The 26592-nt window shown below is 37.8% G+C and overlaps 1 protein-coding gene and 1 long non-coding RNA gene across 3 annotated transcripts in view; one reads left to right on the top strand and one right to left on the bottom strand.

Moving 5' to 3' along the window:
- Window positions 1-274: 274 nt before the first annotated feature.
- The window catches only part of nrbp2b (nuclear receptor binding protein 2b), a 34335-nt gene continuing 8017 nt past the window's right edge, over window positions 275-26592 (bottom strand). Inside the window, exons 1-18 of one of the 2 annotated variants that reach the window (XM_067434348.1) lie at window positions 17557-17679; window positions 11793-11915; window positions 11206-11307; window positions 10668-10757; window positions 10530-10570; window positions 10331-10425; window positions 10136-10159; window positions 7540-7626; window positions 7393-7448; window positions 7192-7287; window positions 5846-5978; window positions 5272-5377; window positions 3946-3996; window positions 3734-3869; window positions 3596-3649; window positions 2060-2123; window positions 1772-1827; window positions 275-1616 (exon numbers count right to left, since the gene is read on the bottom strand). In XM_067434348.1, the coding sequence (XP_067290449.1) occupies window positions 1533-1616; window positions 1772-1827; window positions 2060-2123; window positions 3596-3649; window positions 3734-3869; window positions 3946-3996; window positions 5272-5377; window positions 5846-5978; window positions 7192-7287; window positions 7393-7448; window positions 7540-7626; window positions 10136-10159; window positions 10331-10425; window positions 10530-10570; window positions 10668-10757; window positions 11206-11307; window positions 11793-11870 (1353 nt within the window). In that variant the 5' untranslated portion in view covers window positions 11871-11915; window positions 17557-17679 and the 3' untranslated portion in view covers window positions 275-1532. Of the gene's footprint in view, window positions 1617-1771; window positions 1828-2059; window positions 2124-3595; window positions 3650-3733; window positions 3870-3945; window positions 3997-5271; window positions 5378-5845; window positions 5979-7191; window positions 7288-7392; window positions 7449-7539; window positions 7627-10135; window positions 10160-10330; window positions 10426-10529; window positions 10571-10667; window positions 10758-11205; window positions 11308-11792; window positions 11916-17556; window positions 17680-26592 lie in introns of those variants that run through there. The other variant, XM_067434347.1, reaches the window with a different exon arrangement.
- On the top strand, window positions 17682-24548 carry LOC137063291 (uncharacterized). Its single transcript, XR_010901364.1, has 2 exons — window positions 17682-17811; window positions 24039-24548. It is a non-coding gene; the product is annotated as an uncharacterized lncRNA (long non-coding RNA).

The following is a 26592-nucleotide window of genomic DNA, read 5'->3' as shown; positions in this document are numbered from 1 at the left end:
AGCACACAAGTGGACTATATCTTATGTAGACACTGTAATCGGATGGAAATTAGTGATTGTAAAGTAGTGGTAGGTGAGAGTGTAGCTAGACAGCATAGGATGGTGGTGTGTAAGATGACTCTGGTGGTGAGGAAGATGAAGAGAGTAAAGGCTGAGCAGAAGACAAAGTGGTGGAAGTTAGAAAAGGAAGAGTGCTGTGTGGTTTTCAGGGAGGAGTCGAGACAAGCTTTAGGTGGTCAAGAAGGGCTTCCAGATGACTGGACTAGGTGGCCAGGTTGAGATGGTTTGGACATGTTCAGAGGAGGGAGAGTGAATATATTGTTAAAATGATGCTGAGGTTGAGCTGCCAGGCAGGAGGTCGAGAGGAAGACCAAAGAGGAGGTTTATGGGTGTAGTGAAGGAGGACATGGAGGTAGTCAGTCTGAGAGAAGAGGATACAGAGGATAGGACTAGATGGAGGCAGATGATTCGCTGTGGCGACCCCTGAAGGGAACAGCCAAAAGAAGAAGAATGCATTTTTTTTATCAACACTTGAATGTGGGTAAATAGCAACATTTTGAGAAAAAAAGCTAAGAAAATCAAGTTTTTGCCAAAGACTACATCCAGATCAAAATTAAGAATGATGATCAAAACACAGATGGAGTAGTTGTAGTCCATCAACACCCCAAAGCTAAAATAGTCCAAAGTTCCAAAATTAAATAGTGTGACTTTCAACCCCTTGAGTACTAATATTACTTTTGTTAACGCCACAGTAACGCAAGAATGCACATTTTGTACAATGAGAATAACACTCTCGAGGCAATTCATAACTATTTTGCATTTTGACCAATTGGCGGCTAATTTGTATGAATATGTAACAGGTGTGGGATAATTAGCTCAAACTAACTAGAAAAACAGGAACAAACGAAACTAACGTGTTTATGCCTCATACATTCCAGGGGTGGACATTCTGGCTTACTTTTTAAAAAAAAATAAGTTTCAGTACTAATCACATTATATTAAATCGCCACCGCTTTCTCATGACATCATGTTGAACCTGCGCTCTTCCAATGTGTTGCCATCTGCTTTAGCGTACTTGCGTAGAGTATGTTTCTGCCCTCTGTTTTACCGTAGAATCGTGTTTAAGCTGCAAAATGAAGATTGGCAGTTTTGAACGCTAACAAATAGGTTTTATTAAACCGATTACCATCTATTGAGCTCTCCACAGCAGACACCTCCTACACCACACTCAATTCTCTTCAAGAGAGGCAGAATTGCCCTTAAGCCCGCCATGGGATTGTGGGAAGGACGGTTCCTACAGTGACGCCTGGAAGTGCTGGACGGAGACTCGGGGGGGTAAGCATTTCCGGTCCCCCTATGAAACCAGTATGCCATGCTCTGCCATCGACCACAGTCTCAATTTCAACTATCCATACTAACTGACAAACTGGATCTCTCGTTTCCATTGTCCTTTTCCGATCTATTGGCGGCCCTCCCTCTCAGGTTCCACTGACATGTAAATGTCTGTCACCATGGCAACAGAGCATTGAAGTTCATATCGTTGTTATGGCACTAGCAGACCCACGGTGTCGGTTCAAAGCGTCCTCCAAGAACGCCACTATCTTGTCACCATCCTCCTGTGGGAATTGATGGCAAAACGGGGCTTAGGACAACAAGTCGAACAAGAAGTGAACGTTTAGCTGTAGCTGCTGCTTCTGTGAGTTTTTATTTCATGATACTGATATGCTGCGAGACGAAGAACTCGCAAATATAGTGTGTTTTTTAGTCTCACCTCACTGATGAAGGAATGATGGATAAGTTCATTGACCAAATCTCTGGAACTGTCACCTGAAATGACCAAAAGTTTTTCATCTAATATTTTTATTTCACTTTATTTCAACTTTATAAAACAGCAAAAACTGACTGAAAAAAAGTTGGTATATATATATATATATATATATATATATATATATATATATATATATATATATATATATATGCTACTGTAATACCCAACACGTATTATGGTAAAGTGGTGATAAAGTGAAAGGTTTATTAAGATCTTGAAGGTTTCACTCACTTGGCATAATATCACAGCTGAGCTGCCGATGGAGTTTATCATCCAGCTTCAAGAAAAGAGTAAGCTGTAAAAACAGCAGATATCAGTTCCATTAGCACCAGACACAACAGATGATGACATAAGTATCATTTAACATTTAACATAGGGTATGTATAATAGTTTGCATTATCATTAATAACGCAATCAACAATAATAAGAATTAAAACAAATGCCCATGAAAAAAAAATTATTACAGAAAAAAACTTTACAGGATTCAAAGTTTATATTACGTGTACAGAGCAACAAGACGATTGTTCTGAAGGAACACACCGACAATTTTGGGACTTTAGCTTATTCACTGTATCCTCTAGAGTTAGATGAGTCCATACATACCATTCTCATCTCCATAAATCTGTCTGACGGCTAGGAACTAAACTCTCATTCCTGTAATAATCCAGGAACTTTACTGCCATACCATGGGTGCAGCGGCAGAATTATTTTGCGCAGTGCCTGAAAATAGTAGCCTGACGTGGTCATACTCAATTCTAGTCAGAATATGAGCCTGAAACTGCTCCATTGGGCTGTGATTATGGGGCGTGTTCCAACCGAACCAGGAAAGACATCAATTGGATAGACCTACAACCAATCAGAGCAACGGAGCGACGCATTGTCAAATGTCAACATAGTTCTGTGTTGCCAAGTCCGCGTTTTTTCCCCCGCGGGTTGTTTTCTATGTCCGCGGGTTGAAGCGACTATTATGTGATATTTAGACACATGAGTGCGAACTTTAGCAGGCAACCTTGCCAAAATAACACACATTTTACCCCCCAAACGCCATTTTTTCCCCGGAGAACCCCCTGAGAAGCTATTGTTTAGGGCTAGTAGTGGGGCGGGTTTTGTTGTAAAAACTTGCCAACCCTGTCTGCACACACGCTGGAATCAGGCTGGAATACACGATCTTTGCGGTGTTGTAAAAAAAAAATGATTAAATGATACACAGAGTACTTACCCAACATGATCATCATTTTTGAGAGAAATTGTGAAGGTGAATGCATATACAAACAAGCTCTCTGTTTAGGATTCAAACAAATATAATCCAAGCCCCTTTGATGACGTGCATGATTTCGTTACTGTTGATCATGTCAGTCATCGTCTAAAGCCCGCCCTTCATTGGTCCGAACAGTTTGTGTTCGTGGATAATTACTCCTCTATGGAGCAAGGCCAGACCGAACTGCCCGACCTAAACATTTTGTGGGTGGGGCTAAGTTTGGCTGGCATCCAGGCTATGAAAATCGGCTAACTTCCGTCAACATATCCAACTTGACAACCTGCTTGCACAGAAAGTTTGGTGGGGACCATTAAAAGAGCGTGCTTGGTAATATTGTGCCGCTGCACCCATGGTATGGCATGTTTTATAAGCTTCCATTCCACAGGGTCCAAACAGACCTGGTAATGTAACTGGTGTATTTTTTTTACATGCATTAAAGAGGGTTAACTTGCTCTTGAGTGAATCTTTCTACTTCTAAATACATGTACACTAAACTGTGACAAACTCACATGAGTTTTAGCAGTGTCTTCATTAGACTCCAGGTTACAATGCATCTGCACCACCTAGAAAAATGACAACATACGATCAAATAAATAAAAAAACGGACTGACCAACTATCATAAGTGTCTTTTGATAAGAACACACACCTTCCTGGTTTCTGCCTCTTGAGGCTCAGGCGTAGGGGTCTTCACCGTCTCCACCTGTTCTTGGGACATGGAGAGAGCGCGAGGTACAGGATGGGGTCGAGTGGACGCAAAGTTCATCAGCGGGTAAATGCCGTTCCTGGGATGTAAAATACATATTTACACATTACAAACCAGACTACTTTTTAATATTGCTTTTATCTGGCAACACTTACTTCACATCCTCTAAAAACTTGTCCAGCTCTAGAGGAGAAACATGAGAATACCTGCAGGACAGGAGAGATCACTCAAAACAATGTATCAAGCATATAGCATTGTATCACACAGTGTCATACTATACACCGATCAGACATAACATTATGACCACTGACAGGTGAAGTGAAAAGCACTGTTTATCTCTTCATCACGGCAGCTGTTAGTGGGTGGGATATATTAGGCAGTTGATGTGTTAGAAGCAGGAAAAATGGTAAAATGTAAGGATTTGAGCGAGTTTGACAAGGGCCAAATTGTGATGTCTAGATGACTGGGATCGTCAAAACTGGAGCTCTTGTGGGCTGTTCCCGGTCTGCAGTGGTCAGTATCTATCAAAAGTACTCCAAGGAAGGAACAGTGGTGAACCGGCGACAGGGTCATGGCCGGCCAAGGCTCATTGATGCACGTGGGGAGTGAAGGCTGGCCTGTGTGGTCCGATCAAACAGACGAGCTACTGTAACTCAAATTGCTCAAGAGGTTAATGCTGGTTCTGATAAAAAGGTGTCAGAATACACAATTCATCGCAGTTTGTTGCATACGAAGCTGCACAGCCGCAACCAGTCAGGGTGCCCATGCTGACCCCTTTCCACCACTGAAAGCACCAACAATGGCACGTGAGCATCAGAACTGGATTATGGAGCAATGGAAGAAGGTGGCCTGGTCTGATGAATCACGTTTTCTTTTACATCACATGGATGGCCGAGCACGTGTGCGTCACTTACCTGGGAAACACATGGCACCAATATGCACTGTGGAAGAAGGCAAGTGTGCAATGATCTGCTGGGAAACTTTGGGTCCTGCCATCCATGTGGATGTTACTTTGGCACGTACCACCTACCCAAGCATTACTGCAGACCAAGTACACCCCTTTCATGGAAACGTTATTCCCTGGTGGCTGTGGCCTCTTTTAGCAGGACAATGCTCCTGCCACAAAGCAAAAATGGTTCAGGAATGGTTTGAGGAGCACAACAATGAGTTTGAGGTGTTGAATTGGCCTCCAAATTCCTCAGATCTCAATCCAATCGAGCATCTGTGGGATGTGCTGAACAAACAAGTCCGATCCATGGAGGCTTCACCTCGCAATTTAAAGGACTTAAAGGATCTTGCTGCTAACATCTTGGTGCCAGATACCACAGCACACCTTCAGGGGTCTAGTGGAGTCCATGCCTGGATGGATCAGGGCTGTTTTGGCAGCAAAAGGGGGACCATCACAATATTAGGAAGGTGGTTATAATGTTATGCCTCATAGTTATATTATGTTTTGAGGGGCAGCATAAGGTGAGACTTACTTGAGCTGAACGCGGGGACGATCGCCTTTGTGAATAATCTCTGCCATGACTCCGTTTGGGTCGAATGATTTGGTCTTCTCCTCCACACAGTTCTCAGGAAGCATGTCTTTGAACCCAGATGAAACGTGAAAGCAATATTTTGAACATTTTATTTCAATAATAACAATCCATTTTGTATTTCACCGGCAATCCAATGAATCTTAATTTTATGCAATTTAGGTAGTACTTTCACAACAAAAATATGTCAAATTTATTATATATTAATACATGGCTGACTCTGTGGAATACAGTGATGATCATGATTGGTCATTACAATATGTAATGATTTTGTACAACCGATTTCCTGCATGGTAATAAAATTAATTAAACTCAAATCAACCTTTCTGTCCAGTAACGTATTTAATTATCTCTAACATATATAAATACATCATCTATATGGGAAATGATTAGTGTGAGATAAGGAGGGAAATAATAGGGAAAGGTAGCATTTTTGAAGTAATTTAATAGAATGTAATTTTTTTCAGTGAGGTTACAAATGCATTCCCATTTTTGATCTATTTTCAAGCACACTTACACTGGTTATTGATGAGGCAGTGTGCAGCGAGCAGCTTCAGTGAGTGCACTTCAAACAGCACCCGGTGAAACAACAGGTCATGTGCCGTTGGCCGGAGGCTAGGGTTGTGACGCACACACGACTGGGTAAACTCCTGTTAAGCAAGAATAAGAGCATGACTTCCCTACAGTATAATGGGGAAAAACCAGCAGCCTATGTGGCAAAAGAAATATGTCCGAATTCACAAAACTCATAAAAGAGCTGGCAAAAAGCACCCAGATGACCTGAATCTGAAGTGTGCATACGATGGATAAGTGGTGCAACTGACACTGGGTCACATGATAATGACAACATGCGAATGTAGTATGTCCAGATCACACTCATACTAAACACACTCATTCTATAAAGAACATTTTTTTAGTGGACGTGAAATAATTACTTCTCTCTTAAGTAGGTACTTTGACTAGGTATTTGAATTTACTTTGCGACCATTAAAAATGTATGTATATAGCATTAATATGGGTAGTATGAATGATATTCGGACATACTACATCCTCCATGCTGTTACTGTCATGTGACCTACCAGAGTCAGATGTGTTACTTCACTTCCATTCATAAATCCTCTACCGTGGCCTCATGAGATAGTAAATTGTCCACTGAATGTGTGCTTTAGAATCTAGCAGGAAGTAGTACGTCATACAGGTACTTTTTGCCAACTGTTTTTAATATACTATGTATTCAGACATACTACTCTTTGACGTACTGATGTTTTGCATACTATATAGTAGGGAAGTATTTGATTTCAGATGCAACGAGTGTCTATGATATTCTACCCAGCAAACAAAAAAATATGTTCTATCAATATTTTGCTAACATTCCCATTAAGTTATGAAAATGACAAAACATTATTTCGGAATGTTCTCTCAACATTCAAAACTTTTTGAAAAATACGTTTTGCTATGCGAATGTTCCATTTTATGTTCCAAACATTATGGCAAAGTTACTTTTGAATGTTCTCTCAAAGTTCTATAACAAGTAGTAACATTAAAAAAATGCTAGAATGCTTAAGGAGGAAGAAAAATACGATAAATGATATATAAAGTTCTGAGAAAATTATAAAAGACCAGATAACTTTGAATAAATGTTTTATTAACATTACTTGAATAATGTTTGCTTATAACTTTGAGAGAAGTGCTGAGAACATTCCCTGTTAGCAGGTCTAGATCTAACACGAGTCCCGAGTTTTTGGGTTTTTTACCTGCTTATCATCTGCCAAATAAAAAATATATAATTTTGGTTAGTTACATAGAAAAGCATCATGCACATTAAACATAAACCCTGAAACAACATCATGCCTGCACTCATACCCTCATAAGTGGGTCTTCTAAAGATTGGCCCGCATTGGTTATGGCCTCCTTGGACACGACAGAATCCCCGTTGGCCTGGATCTCCAACACGGCCATCTGGAGGAATACACATAAATTTTATTGCATGAGGCTCGCTTCAGTACAATAAAGAGCTGTAAGATATATATAACATTGCCAGGTCATGTTTTGTTGGTCTCGCACCTCCAAAGCACAAATCCCAAAGGAAAAGATGTCAATGGCGTAGTCATCTTCACATGCTAAGAATAGAGAAGGAAACATAATAGACCTGTATGTTAAGTCTACCCAAACATGCAGTAGAAAATAAAGTGGAGATGTGGTCACACTCACAGCCGTACTCTGGACTGAAGAAGTGCAGGTTCTTCTTATCATCTCGATTTTGGAGCATTTTACCACGGACACCCCCTTCTGGGAACACTGGGAAAGAACAGATGATCAGAGGTCAAACTCATAAAAATTAATTTTCTGCAAAAATGTGGGTTTCTAACTATAATAACTATATAATTAAACTAAATAATTATATTTCATTTGCATTTAAGTTATCGATATGATCTACAACATGCCTTTTGTCATCTGATTAAGACTTTATTCTTTTTTTTATCCAGTAAAAGGCCTTTTAGTATATTTCTAAAAACACACCTCTTCCTTCAGGTCATGATATGGGTCTTTTTGCTGTGAAATTTTGTAAAATAAATGTAAGTAACGCTTTTATATTATTAGCCATATTTCAAGATTCAACACTTACTGGACTGAAGCAGCTTAGGATTGCTTAGTTACATTTTTTGAACATTTAAGTTTTAAATATGACACATCAGTGTCACAGGGTGTTTTGGTGTTGGGTTCATGTTTCATGTTTTTTAAGTTCATCATGGTCACTGTCATTTTCTGTCATGCACTTCCTGTTTTCGTCATGTGGTCTATTGTCATGTGATTGCATGCCCTGATGTGTTCCTGTGTCATGTTGTCATTGGTTTATGGGTTGATCATTGTTCACAGGTGTCCCGTGTCTTGTCATTAGCATTATCTTGTGTATTTAAGCCCTCATGTTAGCCAGCGTCTTTGTCTTGTTATATAAGTCTTTTGTTTGACTTTGCAAAGTCTTTGTTTTGGATTTTTATTATATGTTAAGTTTTCAATAAACAAAACTTCACTTGGGTTCTCAACCTCGCCTCTCCAGTGGATCCTTCGTTACAATCAGGCTTTTGAGGAACATTTATTTGTTCATCTCTCAATAAACATCATTGCATTGCATTATGTTTTTCCCCGCACTGTAAATTCTACAAAGCTTTGATCATAAAACGAAGCATTTAAATATCATCTTATGATGAAATTTGTGAGATAAAGGGCCCTATTTTAAATGATCTAAGCACTTGGTCTGCGGCACACGGCGCAAGTGCACGGTCCAAATCCACTTTTGCTAGTTCAACGATGAAAAAAACCCATCTGCGCGGCAGGCGTATGGTACAAAAGGGTTGTCCCTATTCTCTTAATGAGTAATGGGTGTGTTTTGGGCGTAATGTGCGATAAACCAATCAAAGTCTCATCTCCCATTTCCTTTAAAAGCCAGTTACGCTTGCACCATGGCGGATTCACCATTTACATGGTGGAATTTGCGAGCAGAAAGACAATGCTTCTCCAGAGAGGAACCCTTTTAGTTTTAATATTTAAAAATGTTTGTGTGCTGCTGCGCATGTTTAACACCCGCCCATATTACTAACGCTAATAAATAACACAAAAAATACTGCACTACTAGCCTGGATGCCAGCCGTACTTAGCCCTGCTCACAAAATGTTTAGGTCGGGCAGTTCGGTCTGGCCTTGCTCCATAGAGGAGTAATTATCCCCAAACAGAAACTGTTCGGACCAATGAAGGGCGGGCTTTAGACGATGACGGACAGATGATCAACAGTAACGTAATAATGCACGTCATCAGAGGGGCTTGGATTATATTTGTTTGAATCCTAAACGGAGAGCTTGTTTGTATATGCATTCACCTTCACAATTTCTCTCAGAAATGATGATCATGTTGGGTAAGTACTCTGTAATTAAATTTTTTATTTTTTTTACAACACCGCAAAGATCGTGTATTCCAGCCTGATTCCAGCGCACGTGCAGACAGGGTTGGCAAGTTTTTACAACAAAACCCGCTAACTACTAGCCCTAAACAATAGCTTCTCGGGGGGTTCTCCAGGGGGAAAATGGCGTTTGGGGAGTAAAATGTGTGTTATTTTGGCAAGGTTGCCTGCTAAAATTCGCACTCATGGGTCTATATATCACATAATAGTCGCTTTAACCCGCGGACATAGAAAACAACCCACGGGGAAAAAATGCGGACTTTGCAACACAGCGCAGTTGAGCTCTGTTGACATTTGACAACTAACATAATGCGTCGCTCCGTTGCTCTGATTGGTTGTTGGTCTATCCAATTGATGTCTTTCCTGGTTCGGTTGAAACACGCCCCATAATCACAGCCCAATGGAGCAGTTTCAGACTCATATTCTGACTAGAATTGAGTATTACCACGTCAGACTAGCACTACTAACTTCAGTCCAGGTTTTTGTTGGTCAAAGCATATGCATATTTCTGCTCAGTCACCTTTAAATAAAAGGTTTTTTTTCTTTTTTTTTCTTCTTCTTCTTCGAGTATGAGCGCCATATACTCCTACATCCTAATATATGAGCCTTTAAAAGCCTGATGTATCAAATATAAAAAGCAATAAACTCAATAAACTTTTCCATTTAAAAAACAAATAGATTAGTATGACTATTCTTTCATATATCAGGCTTTTCCTGGGTTAATAAATGTTTTGCTTGAAAACAAAATGAATATATACAGTGGTATATATTTTTTTTTTCTTAGTGTAGATAGTAATGTGGTATATTCATATATATATAACATATTAGGCGAAATGTTAAAATGACTCTCACCATTCACAAAGAGTCGGTGCCAAACTACAGAGGGGAAAAAACAGAACAAGTTTTTTAAAATAAGTTTATCAAAATGCCTGAAAAATGCACTTCACCGTCAATATACACTTTTATGTAGTTATTTTGGTCAAAAATAAAAAAGAGGATATTTTACCTCAAGGAGAAATAAAAAAAAGAGTGCAGTGGAAAATATACCTGATCCAATTTTAATGAGGCCGTTGTGCTGAATGAAGATGGTGTCACATGTGAGGTTGCCGTGAATTATGGGAGGGTCACACGAGTGCAGGTAACTGATGAGTGGAAGAAGTTGCATGCTTGTTATGTACAAATTCCCATGTTTCAACTCACACAACGTTCAACACAACACACAGACAAAAGAAAAAGTGTGTGTCACCTGAGGGCAGAGAGAATCTGTGTGCACCAGCGTTTCCAGGCCTGAAATACAGTAATGTACCATGTGAAATCACAGTGACGCACAAAAATAATATATTTATACATCCGTCTCAGATTTAAACTGGTATGAAAGCCTGACCTTGACATTCATGGTCTTGTGGTTTTTCTTAGTCTTTTTGAGGAACTGTTTCAAGCTGCCAGACGACATGTACTCTGTGATGAACACAACCTGTGAGGGATTTAAAAAGAAAAGCTATTTCGATATAACGCCACTTCAGGTGTATATCAAAATAAGAACAGATTATTTAGAAAATAAATCATCTTAGGCTGCATTTCAGGCTCACAGTAAAAGGTTTTGCTCTGTATCTGAATTTTTTGACTCTTCATACTGCAAGTTATATGTAGTCAGATCTGATTTTCTTTTCTGTTTAGACAGCATTCGCTTTTGCTAGCACATCCGCTATTGGTTTTCAAACTACCAAAGCAAAACTGAATAGGTTAATCTAGCGAGAGGCTTCAGCAATGATCATGCTAAATATTTGCTCATGTGGATGGAATCCAAATTGCATGCAACGGAGTAGAAAAATGGGACATATGTGTGTGTTAATGTGTATGTGTGCGTGTGCGTGTGCGTGTGTGTGTGTGTGTGTGTGTGTGTGTATGTGTGTGCGTGTTACCCGAGCATGATTGTCCCCAATGTCCAGCCAGTATTTGTGAAATTTGACAATATTGGGATGATCCACTTGCATCAGGTTCTCAAACATCTCCTTCATTTTGTCCTACACGAAATAAAACACATTTAAAAATGTTTATAAAAATTAAAAAATTCAGAAAAGGTAGATTAAATTGATCAAAAATGTCTGCAAATGCATGTATAATATTGCTAGTAAAATGTTTATTTCAAATTCCCATATGAACTTTCTATTCATCAAAGAATACTGGAAAATCATATTAGAATGATTTCTGGAGGATCATGTGACTCTGAAGACTGGAGTCATGATGCTGAAAATTCAGCTTTGCATCACAGGAATACATAACATTTAAAAATAAACTATATTATTATTAAATTATTAACAGAAAAACTGTTATTTTAAGTTGCAAAAATATTTAATTTAATCAAATAAATGCAGTCTTAGAGACTTTTTTTCAAAGTTTTTCAGAGAAAACTGATTTAAACTTTTTTTAAACATTTTACAGGCTCCAACATTTTGAACGGTAGAGTAAACTGGAAAAACATTCAGAAATGGTTTGTTTGAGCACACACCTCGACTGTCTTAAAGACCTTTTTGTCATGGAAGAGGACTTCGTTCCAGACCACCTCAACACCCTCTTCAGTGTCCATGGCCAGAGAGGCGCTCTCCACTCCGGGAACATTCCCCTGACTCACCTGCAGAGGGAGACAAATAAACACTTTTAAAATCCACAATTTCCTCCTTTCAGACCACTGCATTTTTCAACTTCTCAAGTAACCAACAAATTCACAATACCCTCTTACGAGTACTGGAATAAAATGTTGATTTTTGTATATCTAATGCAACAGGTAAGAATGAACCATACTATGAGATGCGCTAATTGTAGAGATGTATTAATCAGACTGATTCATCTTAAATCTCTGCATATTTTAGGAGTATCTGAATGGGTGTCTTAATAATAAATATCTCTTCATCACCTGTTAGTGGGTGGGATTATAAGGAAAAATGGGCAAGCTCGAGGACTAGTGGTGAACCGGTGACAGGGTCATGGCCGGCCAAGGCTCCCTGACGCACATGACGAGCAAAGGCTGGCCCGTGTGGTCCGAACAAACAGACGAGCTAATGTAGCTGAAATTGCTTAAGAACTTAATTCCTTTTCTGATAAAAAGGTGCCTGAATACACAGTGTATATATGTACACTGTATATAGGCCTATATAAATTATTTTCATCAATTCAACAAATATTTATATTTGTTTGCATTGTGAGTCAAGAAATTAAATATCAGTTTTATATATCTTTATATTCTTAATATAGTTCATTTTGTATACAACTAATTTGCTGTCAATTAAGTTTATTAAATTATTAAATGTTATTAAACAAAATTAAATAAATTATATTAATTTGTAATATATAATTATAGCATCAACCATTAAAAACCCATATTGACCACTATTTGTTTGGACATCAATTTCTTTTGTAAACCCCTTTTCGAATCAAAATTTGAAAGTATAATTCATCTGACTGACTTAAAAGGCATCTTTTGTGATTTTCAGAGAGAGAAGTGGGGATTTAGATTAGAGCCAGAGCGAGCAAGAGAGAGAGAGAGAGAGAGAGAGAGAGAGAGAGAGAGAGAGAGAGAGAGAGAGAGAGAGAGAGAGAGAGAGAGAGAGAGAGAGAGAGAGAGAGAGAGAGAGAGAGAGAGATGCATGTCACTCATAATCTCTGCCTGTGTGTGCATGTGAGCAGACAAATACCGTATGTGTCCATCTGCACTCGTATGTCTAATAAGCGTGTTTGTCTGCTTTGTGTAGCTCTCTGCTGTCAGACAGACACAGCTCAGCTTTTAACACTCTTGCTGAACATCTCCAGCCTGAAAACATGATACACTTCAATATGCAGCCTTCCGCTTCTAATGCATGTCAATGCACTCTTCTCATGTGTCTGCACATCACATAAAAGAGCTACACTCTGGGTGCTATAGCTTTCCGTTATCAGTAAGCACTTTTTGCCACTTCTTCTAAATATTTAGCGGGAAGTTGAAGGTGCAAATTGAAATCACACTTTCCTGAGAGTTTGATTGACAGGCAATTTAAAGGGGTTAGTTCAACCAAAAATGAAATTGGTGTCATTAATGACTCACCCTAATGTCATTCCACACCCGTAAGACCTCCGTTCATCATCGGAAACACAGTTTAAGATATTTTAGATTTTAGTCCCAGAGGATATGCAGTCTATGCACACTATACTGTCCATGTCCAGAAAAGGAATAAAAACATCATCAAAGTAGTCCTTTGGATCACGTGTCAAACTGCCAAACTGCTGAAATCACGTGACATTAGCGATCCGAATCATTGATCGATTCACTGACAGTATAGTGTGCATAGACTGCATATGCTCTGGGACTAAAATACAAAATATCTTAAACTGTGTTCTGAAGATGAACGGAGGTCTTACGGGTGTGAAAAGACATTAGGGTGAGTCATTAATGACATCAATTTAATTTTTGGGTGAACTAATCCCTTTAACCAATCATCAAACGCAGAATCCACCATTTTGTCCGACAAAACAGTCAGGAGAGTTTGTAGATTAATTTTGGTGGACTTGAACTCAATGCCATAACCATGGGTTCAAAAGGGATTTAAGAAAATAAGTGATGTTTTTATTTTAAAAAATTCGGGAGAAGCACGTGCAGATATTTAAACCTAATTAAACACGAGTGGAGCACATCAAGCTAATCAATGATAAGAGGTGTGTATATACAGCAGATTTACCTTCTTAATCATAAGTGTTTCTTGAGCAGAAAATCATATTAGAATGATTTCCAGAGCATCATGTGACACTGAAGACTGGAGTAATGATGCTGAAAATTCAGCAGTGCCATCAATAAATCACATTTTAAAAAGTATTCAATAGAAAATAGTTATTTGAAAATTGTAATACTCTTTCTCAGTATTACTGTTTTTACTGTATTTTTAATTAAATTATTAAAAACATTTATATTATACATTGATAAATAAATGCTGCCTTGCTGAGCAGAAAAGACTAACCCAAAACATTTAAATGAGTGTAGCTGAAGAATGCAAAAATTGCGCAATGTACTTGCCTCAGGTATATGAATGATTCAATTATATTTCAGATCAAGACTGGGCAGAACCCCATTAAATGCATGTTGCAATCCAAGTTGTTTGATTGTGGCCAAAAACGGTCGGTCACCTATATAAGATGTTTTACGGTACATCTCTTTCTGGCTGGCACTCTGAGCCAAGCTGTTTCTAGAGATATGACTGGATCAAAAATGTCTTTTGCAGGCAAATGGCAGGGTATCTTAACAGACCATATGCATGAATTCCAGCTAATTTTATTTATTTAAGATATTAGGTTTATTATATTTAGTGGATGACTCATATTCTAGTATGCTGATGATCATTCAAATCATGCTAAAATTATCCCTTCACATATACCCATCTCAGCATCACCATACCCTTGTCATGGTTAATAATGTGATTATAGTTGTGGAGGAACTGTGCAGCATTCACTATGAGTCATCAGCTGGGAATCAAGCCCAACGCTAGTCAAAAGACTGCCATATATCAGCCTCACAAAATAAATAAGGACACAGACTTGCTTTTCCTGTAGCTTTCTGAGGGTGGTAACCAAGAGGTTGTGGCTTTAACCCTTTTGGAACCAGTACCAACGTTAGAGGAATATTTTCTCTATATATTATGCTATGGAGAATGCCAGATTTTGTAAACTTATGTCTATCAAGATGGAGAAAAATATACTGGTCTACTGTAAGTGTGCTGTTATTTCTCTTTCTATGCATTTCAATCAATCTGTAATTTTTCATGTTTATGAATCTCCGAAAAAAGAATCTGTTCTGATAATTAATAAATACTTAAAGTTTTATAATTAAAGTATTACATAATAAATTATCTAAATTAACTTCACATGTAAGTTATAAAGATATATAAATATGTATATGTAATATAAAATCATTTTAATATTTGTATTATATATAGCTCAAGAACAGTGTAGAGAGCTTCATGCTGTTCATGGAATGGGTTTCCATGGCCTTCAGCTGCATCCAAGCCTTACATCACCAAGTGCAATGCAAAGCGTCAGATGCAGTGGTGTAAAGCACATCGACACTGGACTCTAGAGCAGTGGAGATCTGGAGTGACCAATCACGCTTCTCTGTCTGGACGAATATGGGTTTGGCGGTTGCCAGGAGAACGGTACTTGCCTGACTGCATTGTGCCAAGTGTAAAGTTTGGTGGAGATGAGATTATGGTGTGGGGTTGTACTTCTGGGGGTTTTGCCCCTTAGTTCCAGCAAAAGGAACTTTTAATGTTTTAGCATACCAAGACATTTTGGACAATTTCATGCTCCCAACTTTGAGGGGACAGTTCGAACCTTCCTGTTCCAATATGACTGCACACCAGTGCACAAAGCAAGGTCCATAAAGACATGGATGAGCAAGTTTGGTATGGAGGAACTCGACTGGCCTGCACAGAGTCCTGATCTCAACCTGACAGAGCACCTTTGGGATGAATTAGAGCGGAGACTGAGAGTCAGACCTCTCGTCCAACATCAGTGCCTGACCTCACAAATGCGCTTCTAGAAGAATGGTCAAATATTCCCATAAACATACTCCTAAACCTTGTGGAAAGCCTTTCCAGAAGAATTGAAGCTGTTATAGCTGCAAAAGGGGGGCCAACTCCATATTAAACCCTACGATTAAGAATGGGATGTCATTAAAGTTATTAAAAAAAAAAAAAATTCTATGAAAATTTTCAAACAACTAAATATTTGCATTATATGCAAGACTATTGTATTATATGCAAGACTATTATACTTAAATAAAATATATATATAAACATTTGTTCAAAAAATAATATATATATATATATATATTGTACCTACTTGCAGGTTTTAAAGTTAAAGAGTTGTTTTGCCATTTCTCTTGAATATTTCTGGGTACAAGCTCACTGAGTTGATCCTAAAACATCATGAAAGAAGTACAGTGCTATAGTCGCTAGTCTGAGCCCTGATTTACATGGATTACCCACAATCCTTTAGTCTTGTATGGCATGTTGCCTGCAATAGAGTTCCACCTCAAGAGGTTACCGGGGCAGTGGTGTGGTTTAATGAATGTTGGAATGCAATCAGCCATAATCGAGGATTTATGGAAATCTACCTAATCAGTCTGCAAAACAATAACAAATCAAAAACAATTATCAATAATAAAGCATAATTTGTATAGCTAAATAATATACAGTTCAATAGAAACAGCAAAATACTTTTTTGACAAGCAGCCATTACCAAAGCCTTAAAGATAATTGCTGGCACGCAAGAGTAAAGTTCCCTATTGAACTGTTCTTTAATACAACAGTTTAATTTTAGTTATAATTACACCTGTCTTCTTTAACACATTAACCCACACAAATCTATTCTCAGAGTTATAAAAGCATTACATCTCTGTTTTTGCTGTAATAGGGAACTTAGTAAAGCAAACATAGGCCCACATCAAGGATGTGCATTCATAATGCATTTGTGAAATGGCACAATTATGTAAGAAAATACGATATTTAATGCATTATAATTGTTTTGTAAAATAATACAGCAATTTCCAATCCTGGAATATATGATTGGCTGACTGGCGTTCCAAGAGTGCTGGCTGATATACTGGGACTTTCCACTGTTTCCACTGACTTTTCACTCCGTTAGTCTGTGTTTTATTCGTCTGTGGGGCCTATTTTAACGATCTAAGCGCATGATCTGAAGCGCACGCGTTTATTAAGTATGAAACACAAGTTATTCATTACGAACTTCTTGTTTTTTGAACTGTTGTAAACGTAATATCACAATCGCATGCTGCTGGTTTTGGTCTGAATGTTAGAATCGCTTGTTGGACTGATATATCCTATTATCACGCAGCTTTCTCGAATACTTCATTCTGATTGGTCAAATGCAAAACTCTGAGGTCAAATAGTATAATTTAATTTCATCTGATAAACCATATTCCAACATATCTGTACAATCTGTAATATCTCTTCTAACACAATAGAATGAAACAACTTAATGTACATTAATTTACTTGTTTGGTAAATAGCCATATACGAAGGATAATGTATAGTCACTAATCCTCGCTCAGGGGTTTTCTGCTTTACGTCAGGGTCATAATCATTCTCTCTGGGTTTTTTTTTTTTTTTTGCGATAACTGTCTGACTGTGCATTACTGTGCATAATTTCCTATTGCATATTGTGATGCATCATCAAGGCAAAAATGTTTCTTTATCAGCCTTTTTAGTCGCTGTTGCAAACATGCACTTTACCTTTCATTTCTGCTTTAAAATCCACAGACGGATGAGGTTAAAAATAACTCAGTGTAATCTCCCATGCAGCTTCTGTTATGCGGGCCACTTTCCGCCAGTGTCACGTCTGGTGTACGTGTCTATGTGAAAAGGTGAAAGAGCTTTTTTGGATAAGAGACAGCGTCCTTATGCTGACCTCTACATCCAGACACTGCGGTCGAATCTGTCCCTCTTTCAACAGAAAAACAGCCCTGGGCTCATCCCTGCACCCAAGAGGTTAGTCTGGGTTAAATCTGGATCATGTGTTGCGTGATTTGTTGTTGCATGTGTTGCATGCTTTTTACATACATTTTTTAACCTAATCATAAACTAATTTTCCATCAGTTATGGGGGGAAAAAAATCAAATGTGCACCACTTTTTTTTAAATAATATATGCCATAATCTAAAAAATATCTAAGGTGCTGTCCCCTTACTGCCACAACGCAAGGATGTGTTGATCTGGGTGGTTGTTAGAGCTTTGTTAGATTATTGCTAATTTACCAAGTAGCCTAATACCAGACTCAGCAGACCAACCACTTGATAAAAAGAGGTGGAAACAATGGAAGAATTGTTCTGAATTAAGAAAAAACAGCTCTATTGTTCCAGGAGCACACAGTTGCAGAAATGGTCTGGCATGCATTTGTTTTATCGATTGGAAAGGTGTTTAAAGTACATTTGAACAGTGATTGCACCTCAAAAATCTTCTATAGCCCGGTGAACTGCACAAGAGTGAAGTGTACTAGTGTGAGTTGTAACTAATAGAACAAATTTAAACTGGATATTTAAAGTATATATTCACACGTAAACTATTTTTAAACAAGTGAGCAAACTGAAAATAGTCAAACAGCCTAACAAGAGTGTCAAACAAACTACACTCACTGAATAGATTTCATTGTAGACGTTATGTAAGACTCAAAGGTCGATGTGTCTGCGTGCAAAGCTAGCAGGCCACTAAACCGACTCACATTTGGTAAAATAATGACTAATCTCCTTTAACCACTCATTAGGGAAATACTGAAACAGTTCTGCAGTATTAATGCATTAAAATACTACAAATAAATAAATAAAATGCTATTGGATTGTCATCGTTAATGACTTTCGTACCCCTGAGCCGAGTTTAGTGGTATTCCTCTTCCGACAAAGCAAATTAAAAGCATTGATTGGATTAACACGATGGCTATTGGGATTGTTACAAAGCTTTTATTCTAATCTACTTTCAAATTTCATGCTCAGTTGGCGCTTATCTTATTGGTGTTTATCTGGAGTCTGGACTGTATATAACCCCAGTAAACAAGAGATTAAGGTTGAACTTTCTGTATTATGACACAAATCAAACATTGATTATACTCAAACTGTGAGATGTAAAGATGTGAGATTTATGGAAGCTTGTTAATAAAAAATAAAAAAGGGGCTTTTTATCTCGCAATTTTTTCCTCAGAATTGCACGTTATAAACTTGCAATTGTGAGTTTTAAAGAGAGAGATATTAGAATTGAGAGCCTACCAACTAGAAACAAATCTAGACTTTTTTGAGTTTATATCTTGAAATTCTGACTTTATACCACACAATTGAGTTATAAAGTCAGAATTGTTGCCAGTTTGTAGGCTCTCATTTCTCATATCTCCATTTCCACATCTAACATAAAAGAGTTTATATCACACAATTCCGAGAAAAAAAGAGAGAATTGCGAGATTAAAAAAAATTACCGCAATTACCTTTTATTTTTTATTCAGTGGTGGAAACAAGCTTCCATAATGCTTATCAAAACAGATTCAATAACACCTGCAGAAAATTACTTATATTGCAATCAGATATGTATGCCGGTACAACTGTAAGAAAAAGTATGTGAACCTCTTGCAGAAAATGTGAATAATTTTAACAAAATAAAAGAGAGAGATCATACAAAATGCATGTAATTTTTTTATTTTGTGCTATCCTGACGAAGATATTTTACATAAAAGATGTTTATATTTAGTCCACAAGTCAAAAAATAACCAGATTCAATGACCTGTTCAAAAGTTTATCAAAAACAATTGATTCTTAAAACTGTGTGTCATGACCTGGATGATCCACAGCTGTTTGTGATGGTTGTTCATGAGTTTCATGTTTGTCTTGGGCGGTTAAACTGACCAATGTTCTTCAGAAAAATCCTCCAGGTCCTGCACATTCTTCATTTCTCTAGCATTTTTTTTGCATATTGAACCCTTTCCAGCAGTGACTGTACGATTTTGAGATCCATCTTTTAATATTGAGGACAAAAAAAAAGCTTCAAACATTTACTGATGCTCCTAACCAGAAGGAAACACGATGCACGGAAACTTTTGAAGATCGAGGTAAACTGTACTTAATTTGTCTTCCAGGAAACATGCAAGTATCTTCTGAGATTCTGGATAGCTGAAGAATTTGCTGGAGGATTTTTCTGAAGAACATTGGTCAGTTTAACTGCTCAAGACAAAAATAGACTCATAAACAACCATCAAAAAACAAAAAAACAGCCGTGGATCATCCAGGTCATGACACACAGTATTAAGAATCAAGGGTTCATAACCTTTTGACCCTTTGACAGCACTAAATTAAAAAAAGAAACATTTAGTATGATCTCTCTCTTCACATATTCACATTTTTACAGATTCTGCAAGTGGTTCACATACTTTTTTTTGCAACTGTATATTTAGAAATTGAACAGAGAAATCAATAGATATAATAAAAACAAAAATACCTTCCATTTTATCATTTTGTTATAGCTAGATTAAAAATTGTATTTTCAATGTATATAGGTTGCTATTAATTATGCTGATTATCAAATTGTAGACTCCTTTATCAATTCAACAATGATCATGATCAATCATTTGATTTGATTTATCAATTTATTAAAGGACAACTCCGGTGAGAAATGACCCTAGGGGTAATTAACAGATGCTTACCGAGTAGATCGTTCTCTGGGATGCATTTTCATGAAAATCGAATGTAAAGAGTTTAATCTCTAAAAAACGATTAGTTTATAACGCTAGTCTATGGGGCACAGAGTCGTGAAATTAAATCGCTAGTTAATACCACTAACAAGGCTCAAAATAGCCTAACACGGTCGCATAATAAGAGTCCCTACATCCAACCGAAGCATTGAGAACGTTGTAAGTGTACAAACAGTTTAATAAGAAGATACTTTATAAAGACACGGACAGAAGCCATCTTGGAAAAAAGTCTTGACGAGTCGATCCACGAGCGCTGTGCTAAGTGAGCTGGTCGATAGGAATTAAGTTTGTGAAATGTAATAAAATGGACAACTTTATTTTTATTTTTTTATTTTCTCTGTTGTGTTCAGTGTTTTCTTCCGGAAACAACGGACCATATGAGATTCCAAGTCACAGTTCATCACTTAGCAGCGCTCTCGTCGCTCGATGAGTCGAGACTGTTTTCCAAGATGGTGCCTGTCCGTGAACGTGTAATGCATAAATTATCTTTATAAAGTATCTTCTTATTAAACGGTTTGTACACTTACAAAGTTCTCAATGCTTCGGTTTGCACGTAGAGACCCTCATTATGCTACAGTGTTAGTGAGAGGCTATTCTGAGCCTTGTTAGTGGTATTAACTAGCGATTTAATTTCACTACCCAGTGCCCCATGGACAAGCGTTATAAGCTAATCTGTTTTTAAAGATAAAACTCTTTACATACGATTTTCATGAAAACGCATTCCAGAGAACGATCTACTCGGTAACCATCTGTTAATTACCCCTAGGTTCATTTCTCACTGGAGTTGTCCTCTAATTGATTTACTGATTTCTTAAATATCTGTAGATTTGAACGATCTGTGACTGTGAAACATGACACCCTTCAGAATAAATTCTTGCCATATTTTCTTGGAATTTTCTGTCGAATTTGGAGCAACACATTCTAAGAAAAAGGGATCATTAAAACATCTGCAGGCTGAATTTAAAGGGTAAATAAAAGCATTGCAGCCAACAGAGCATTTTTGAGCCAAAAACCAAGAATCAATAATTATAATGATGTGAATCCCTTCCTACATTCATTAATGGCATCTGTGGTTCTGAAAGGAGCATTAATATGTTCTTGCAACAAAACAAAAAAAAGTTCAATAATAACGAGGCACTAATTACTACAGTGCATTAACCAAACCTGTGAAAAAAAGAAAAGAAAAAATGTGTTATTTGTATAAACTGCTGGTTTTTTACATTGAACATTCTTTTGACAACCCCTCCAGACCTGAGATTTCCAGGTATATGAGGTTATATGAGAATAAAAGAGAATCATTTGCACATAAAAACAGTAGGAAATGATAACGGTCATGAACTGTACAACTGGAAACAAACAATAAACAATATTTGAGCATATGCTTTAGTATTAGAACAGCATTAGTATTATACAATTCTGACTTTACATTTCCTGCACTTCCCTGGAGGAACTCAGGCAATGAAAACAGTGTCAATTTCCTGCTGTGGCCACAAAATTACAAACATGTCCTCAACAGCCACTTGTGAAGGAAACACTAACAATATGCTTTCATAATGCAGAACTATCTGTTCTATAAATATGTATTCTTAGCACTGATGTACGTTTGTCCTGTATGCATTATTCAAGTCTTCGGAAGAGTGAAAAACCCAAGATTTCAGAATGAATTTCTGAAAATATACTTTCAGCTTATTTCTCGAAATGGCTATGGATGGTTACATGTCAAAGCATACAATAATTAAATATACTTGATGATTTCTAATGCAAACTGTGATATTTTTGTAATTCTGCTGTGCATTTCAGAAGTTATAAATCTGTTACTTCGTGAGTTTAATTTAAAATGGCTCTCTTTAATACCATTAGTGGGGAATGTGAAATCATGAGCTGTTCCTTTAATTAACACAAGTCGAGTGCACTGCTTGTTCAGCTGACGGCTCCAGAGGGATCGAAGCTCACGGTGTGTGTTGGCGACAGTATCCACTCTTGTGCTGATCTCCACAACATTCATGTGCAACTCCTGTCCAACTTGTACTGGATTTAACACTGCCCTCTAAACAAAAACAATATCCTAAAGGCAGATATTAATATACTTTACACTGAAAAAATGGTGTAGGATTTGCTTTAAAGAGGTCATTTTATGTTTTTTCACTTTTTCAAATGTAGTTAGTTAGTGTGTAATGTTGCTGTTGCAGCATAAAAAGTCCACTCCAAAGGGAGCTGTTTTATTTAACAGAATCCACTTTCCAATAACTACAACGAACAATATGTTTGGACTACAATTTGTTTTTTTCCGGTTCTTGTGAAGTCACAATGTCATTCATTTAAATAATTTCCGCCCATGGGATACACAAAAAAAGGGGCGAGGCCTAGTTGAGCTGCAATTTTTTTTTTTTTTTTTTTTTTTCAAAATATATTTATTGGCAGTTTGTGCAAATACAACATCTTGTATATTAAAAAAATAATAATAATAATAAAAAAAACAGCTCTGCTTTTCTCCCCAATCCAAAAAATGTACAGCTCTGAAAAAAATTTAGAGACCACTGCAATTTTTTTCTTAAATCAGCATCTCTACAAGTATGGAAGCCAGTCCATTCCAATGTCTGTTTAATCCCAACACAGGCACATGTGTACTGATTAGATGATCACCTGAACCAAATCTTATTTAATTTTCCTTAAGAAAAAAGTATAAAAAAATAACTTCTGTTGTCATCACTATCCTCTTGCAATAGTACCAGCTGATTTGCAAACAGTGCTAGTAGTAATTGGAATCCAAAAAATAACTGAAAAAAGCTGAAAAGGAAGGTTGAGTGAGGAAAAGAAGGGTTCAATTCTGGCTTTACTGGCAGAGGGATACAGTGAGCGTTGGTTGCTTCCATCCTTAAAATTTCCAAGACGGCGGTTCATAAGAACAAGGTCAAGCAGCAGACATTGGGGACAACAAAGCTACAGACCAGCAGAGGGCGAAAACGACTCTCCACTGACCGGAATGACCGCCAACTCATTCGAATGTCACTCAACAACCGTAGGATGACATCAAGTGACCTACAAAAAGAATGGCAAAAGACAGCTGGGATGGGAAGTGCATGGCAAGGAAGGTTCGAAATGGGCTCCTAGGGGCAGGGCTGAGGTTGTGCAAAGCTATGGCCTTCATTAATGAGAAGCAAAGAAGAGCCAGGCTGAGGTTTGCAAGAGACCATAAGGATTGGACTGTAGAGGACTGGAGTAAGGTCATCATCTCTGATGAGTCCAATTTTCAGCTTTGTCCAACACCTGGTCGTCTAATGGTTAGACGGAGTTCTGGAGAGGCCTACAAGCCAGTGTCTCAAACCCACTGTGAAATTTGGTGGAGGATCCAAGATGATCTGGGGGTGCTTCAGCAAGGCTTGAATCGGGCAGATTTGTCTTTGTGAAGGACGCATGAATCAAACCACGTACAAGGTTTTCCTGGAAGAAAACTTGCTTCTTTCTGCTCTGACAATGTTTTTTTTTTCCAGCAGGACAATGCTCCATGCCACACAGCCAGGTCAATCAAGGTGTGGATGGAAGACCACCAGATCAAGACCCTGTCATGGCCAGCCCAATCTCCAGACCTGAACCCCATTGAAAACCTCTGGAATGTGATCAAAAGGAAGATGGATGGTCACAAGCCATCAAACCAATCCGAGCTGCGTGAATTATTGCACGAAGTGGCATAAAGTCACCCAACATCAATGTGGACGACTGGTGCATGAAAGCTGTGATTCAAAATCAGGGTTATTCCACCAAATATTGATTTCTGAACTCATCCTAAGTTAAAACATTAGTATTGTGTTGTTTAAAATGAATATGAACTTATTTTCATTCCATTATTCGAGGTCTGACAATACTGCATCTTTTTTTGTTATTTTGACCAGTTGTTGCTTTTGGCAAATACATCCTCTAAATTACAAAATTTGTATTTGGAATTTGGGAAAAATGTTGTCAGTAGTTAATAGAATAAAACAAAAATGTTAATTTTACCCCAACACTAGCCTGACGTGGTCATACTCAATTAAAGTCAGAATATGAGTCTGAAACTGCTCCATTGGGCTGTGATTATGGGGCGTGTTTCAACCGAACCAGGAAAGACCTCAATTGGATAGACCAACAACCAATCAGAGCAACGAAGCGACGCATTGTCAAATGTCAACACTGTGTTGGTTGCCAAGTCCGCGTTTTTTTCGGCGGGTTGTTTTCTATGTTCGCAGGTTGAAGCGACTATTAGATATATAGACCCATGAGTGCGAATTTTAGAAGGCAACCTTGCCCAAATAACACACATTTTACTCCCCAAAAGGCATTTTTTCCTGGAGAACTCGAGAAGCTATTGTTTTGGGCTAGTAGTGGGGCGGGTTTTGTTGTAAAAACTTGGCAACCCTGTCTGCACTCGCGCTGAAATAAACGATCTTTGCGGGTGTTGTAAAAAAATAAAATAATTTAATGATACACAGAGTACTTGCCCAACATGATCATCATTTTTTGAGAGATATTGTGAAGGTGAATGCATATACAAACAAGCTCTCCGTTTAGGATTCGAACAAATATAATCCAAGCCCCTCTGATGACGTGATTATTACGTTACTGTTGATCATCTGTCCGTCATCGTCTAAAGCCCGCCCTGATGATTTCATTGGTCCGAACAGTTTCTGTTCGGGGATAATTTCTCCTCTATGGATCGAGGCCAGACCAAACTGCCCGACCTAAAAATGTTGTGGGCGGGGCTAAGTTCAGCTGATATCCAGGCTACCCAAACACATAACTATAAATAGTAAAACCAGAGAAACTGATAATTTTAACTCTTATTTTTTTTCCAGAGCTGTATAATAATAATGAAAAATTATATTTAAAAACTTTTTTTAAACAAAAAAAAAAAGTATCCTCATCTGAATTTTCAAGTGACAGATCAATGTAATAAATATAATTCAACAACTGTTTCTATGTCTTGTGAAAGGTTTTAAAAGTGGATTTTTTCCAGTTTTGAACACAAGAATTTCTTTGATCCATCTGTCATCTGAAAGAGCCATGCATGTTTCCATTTTAGGAGAATGAGCCTCCTGGCCAATAGTGTGGCGAAAGCAACAACCTCTTGTGCTGCTTAAGGGAGATTAGGCTTAAAAGGAGTTCCAAACAGAGCTGTTAAAGGGTTTGGGGTGGTTAATATATTAACAGGTTTTTTTGTCAAAAGTCTCAAATATTTTAGACCAAAACAAAAACGTGTGAGTGAGATTGGCTGGGGATTGTCTGCACCTATTGCAAGTGTCACTTCTGTCCGGGTATAAGTCTGGCATCGGTGTAGTGTACTCTATGAAGAATCTTACATTGCATCAAGCTGTGCCTGGCGCATAGAGAGGAAGAATGTACTAAATCAATGATATAATCCCACTCTATTTCAAGTATAATGTTTCACACCCCTAGTGTTTACTGCAGCGTTTGTAAGCACTCGCTTCGGTAAGGCTGTTCACCACACCTTAGGAAAATGAACCATGGTTTTGTGATCGATTGCTGTTTGTATTACCATAGTTTTCGAACATACCACTCTGAAACTTCCTGTGAAATCAGTGCTTGCAAAGTCTGTGCATGAAATCCGTTCTGCACGATCCTCTTGTTTAACATTCTTAAATCTGAATTTAGGCTTGAATTGGTTTGAAATTGACACACAAGAGGTGTGTATTACAGCACGCTGTTATGGTAAGGAGCGTGACATCTTTCCGAACCGGCTAAGTGATGCCAATCACAACACACTGGGACAGTTAACCAATCACAGTGCATTTCGCATTTCGGATGGAGCAGGTTCATCGAAACCGGAACTAAACGGCATGTTCGTGTCAGACTGGGGAGAGAGATGCTGTAATAATGTAAAATTTGTCAAAAATAATGTGTTTTTTGAACAGTCAAGCATGAAAGCATATTCTAGTACAACCTAAAAACAGAATCATGACTTTGTAAAAGGGCATAAGACACCTTTAAAACAGTTTTCACTCAGAAATTGCTAGTAAATTTCACAAATAATTACATAGAAATGACAATGGG

Source organism: Pseudorasbora parva, chromosome 24 (genome assembly GCF_024679245.1).
Source record: "Pseudorasbora parva isolate DD20220531a chromosome 24, ASM2467924v1, whole genome shotgun sequence".
NCBI classification, from domain to species: domain Eukaryota; kingdom Metazoa; phylum Chordata; class Actinopteri; order Cypriniformes; family Gobionidae; genus Pseudorasbora; species Pseudorasbora parva.
This window is presented reverse-complemented; position numbering and strand designations above follow the sequence as displayed.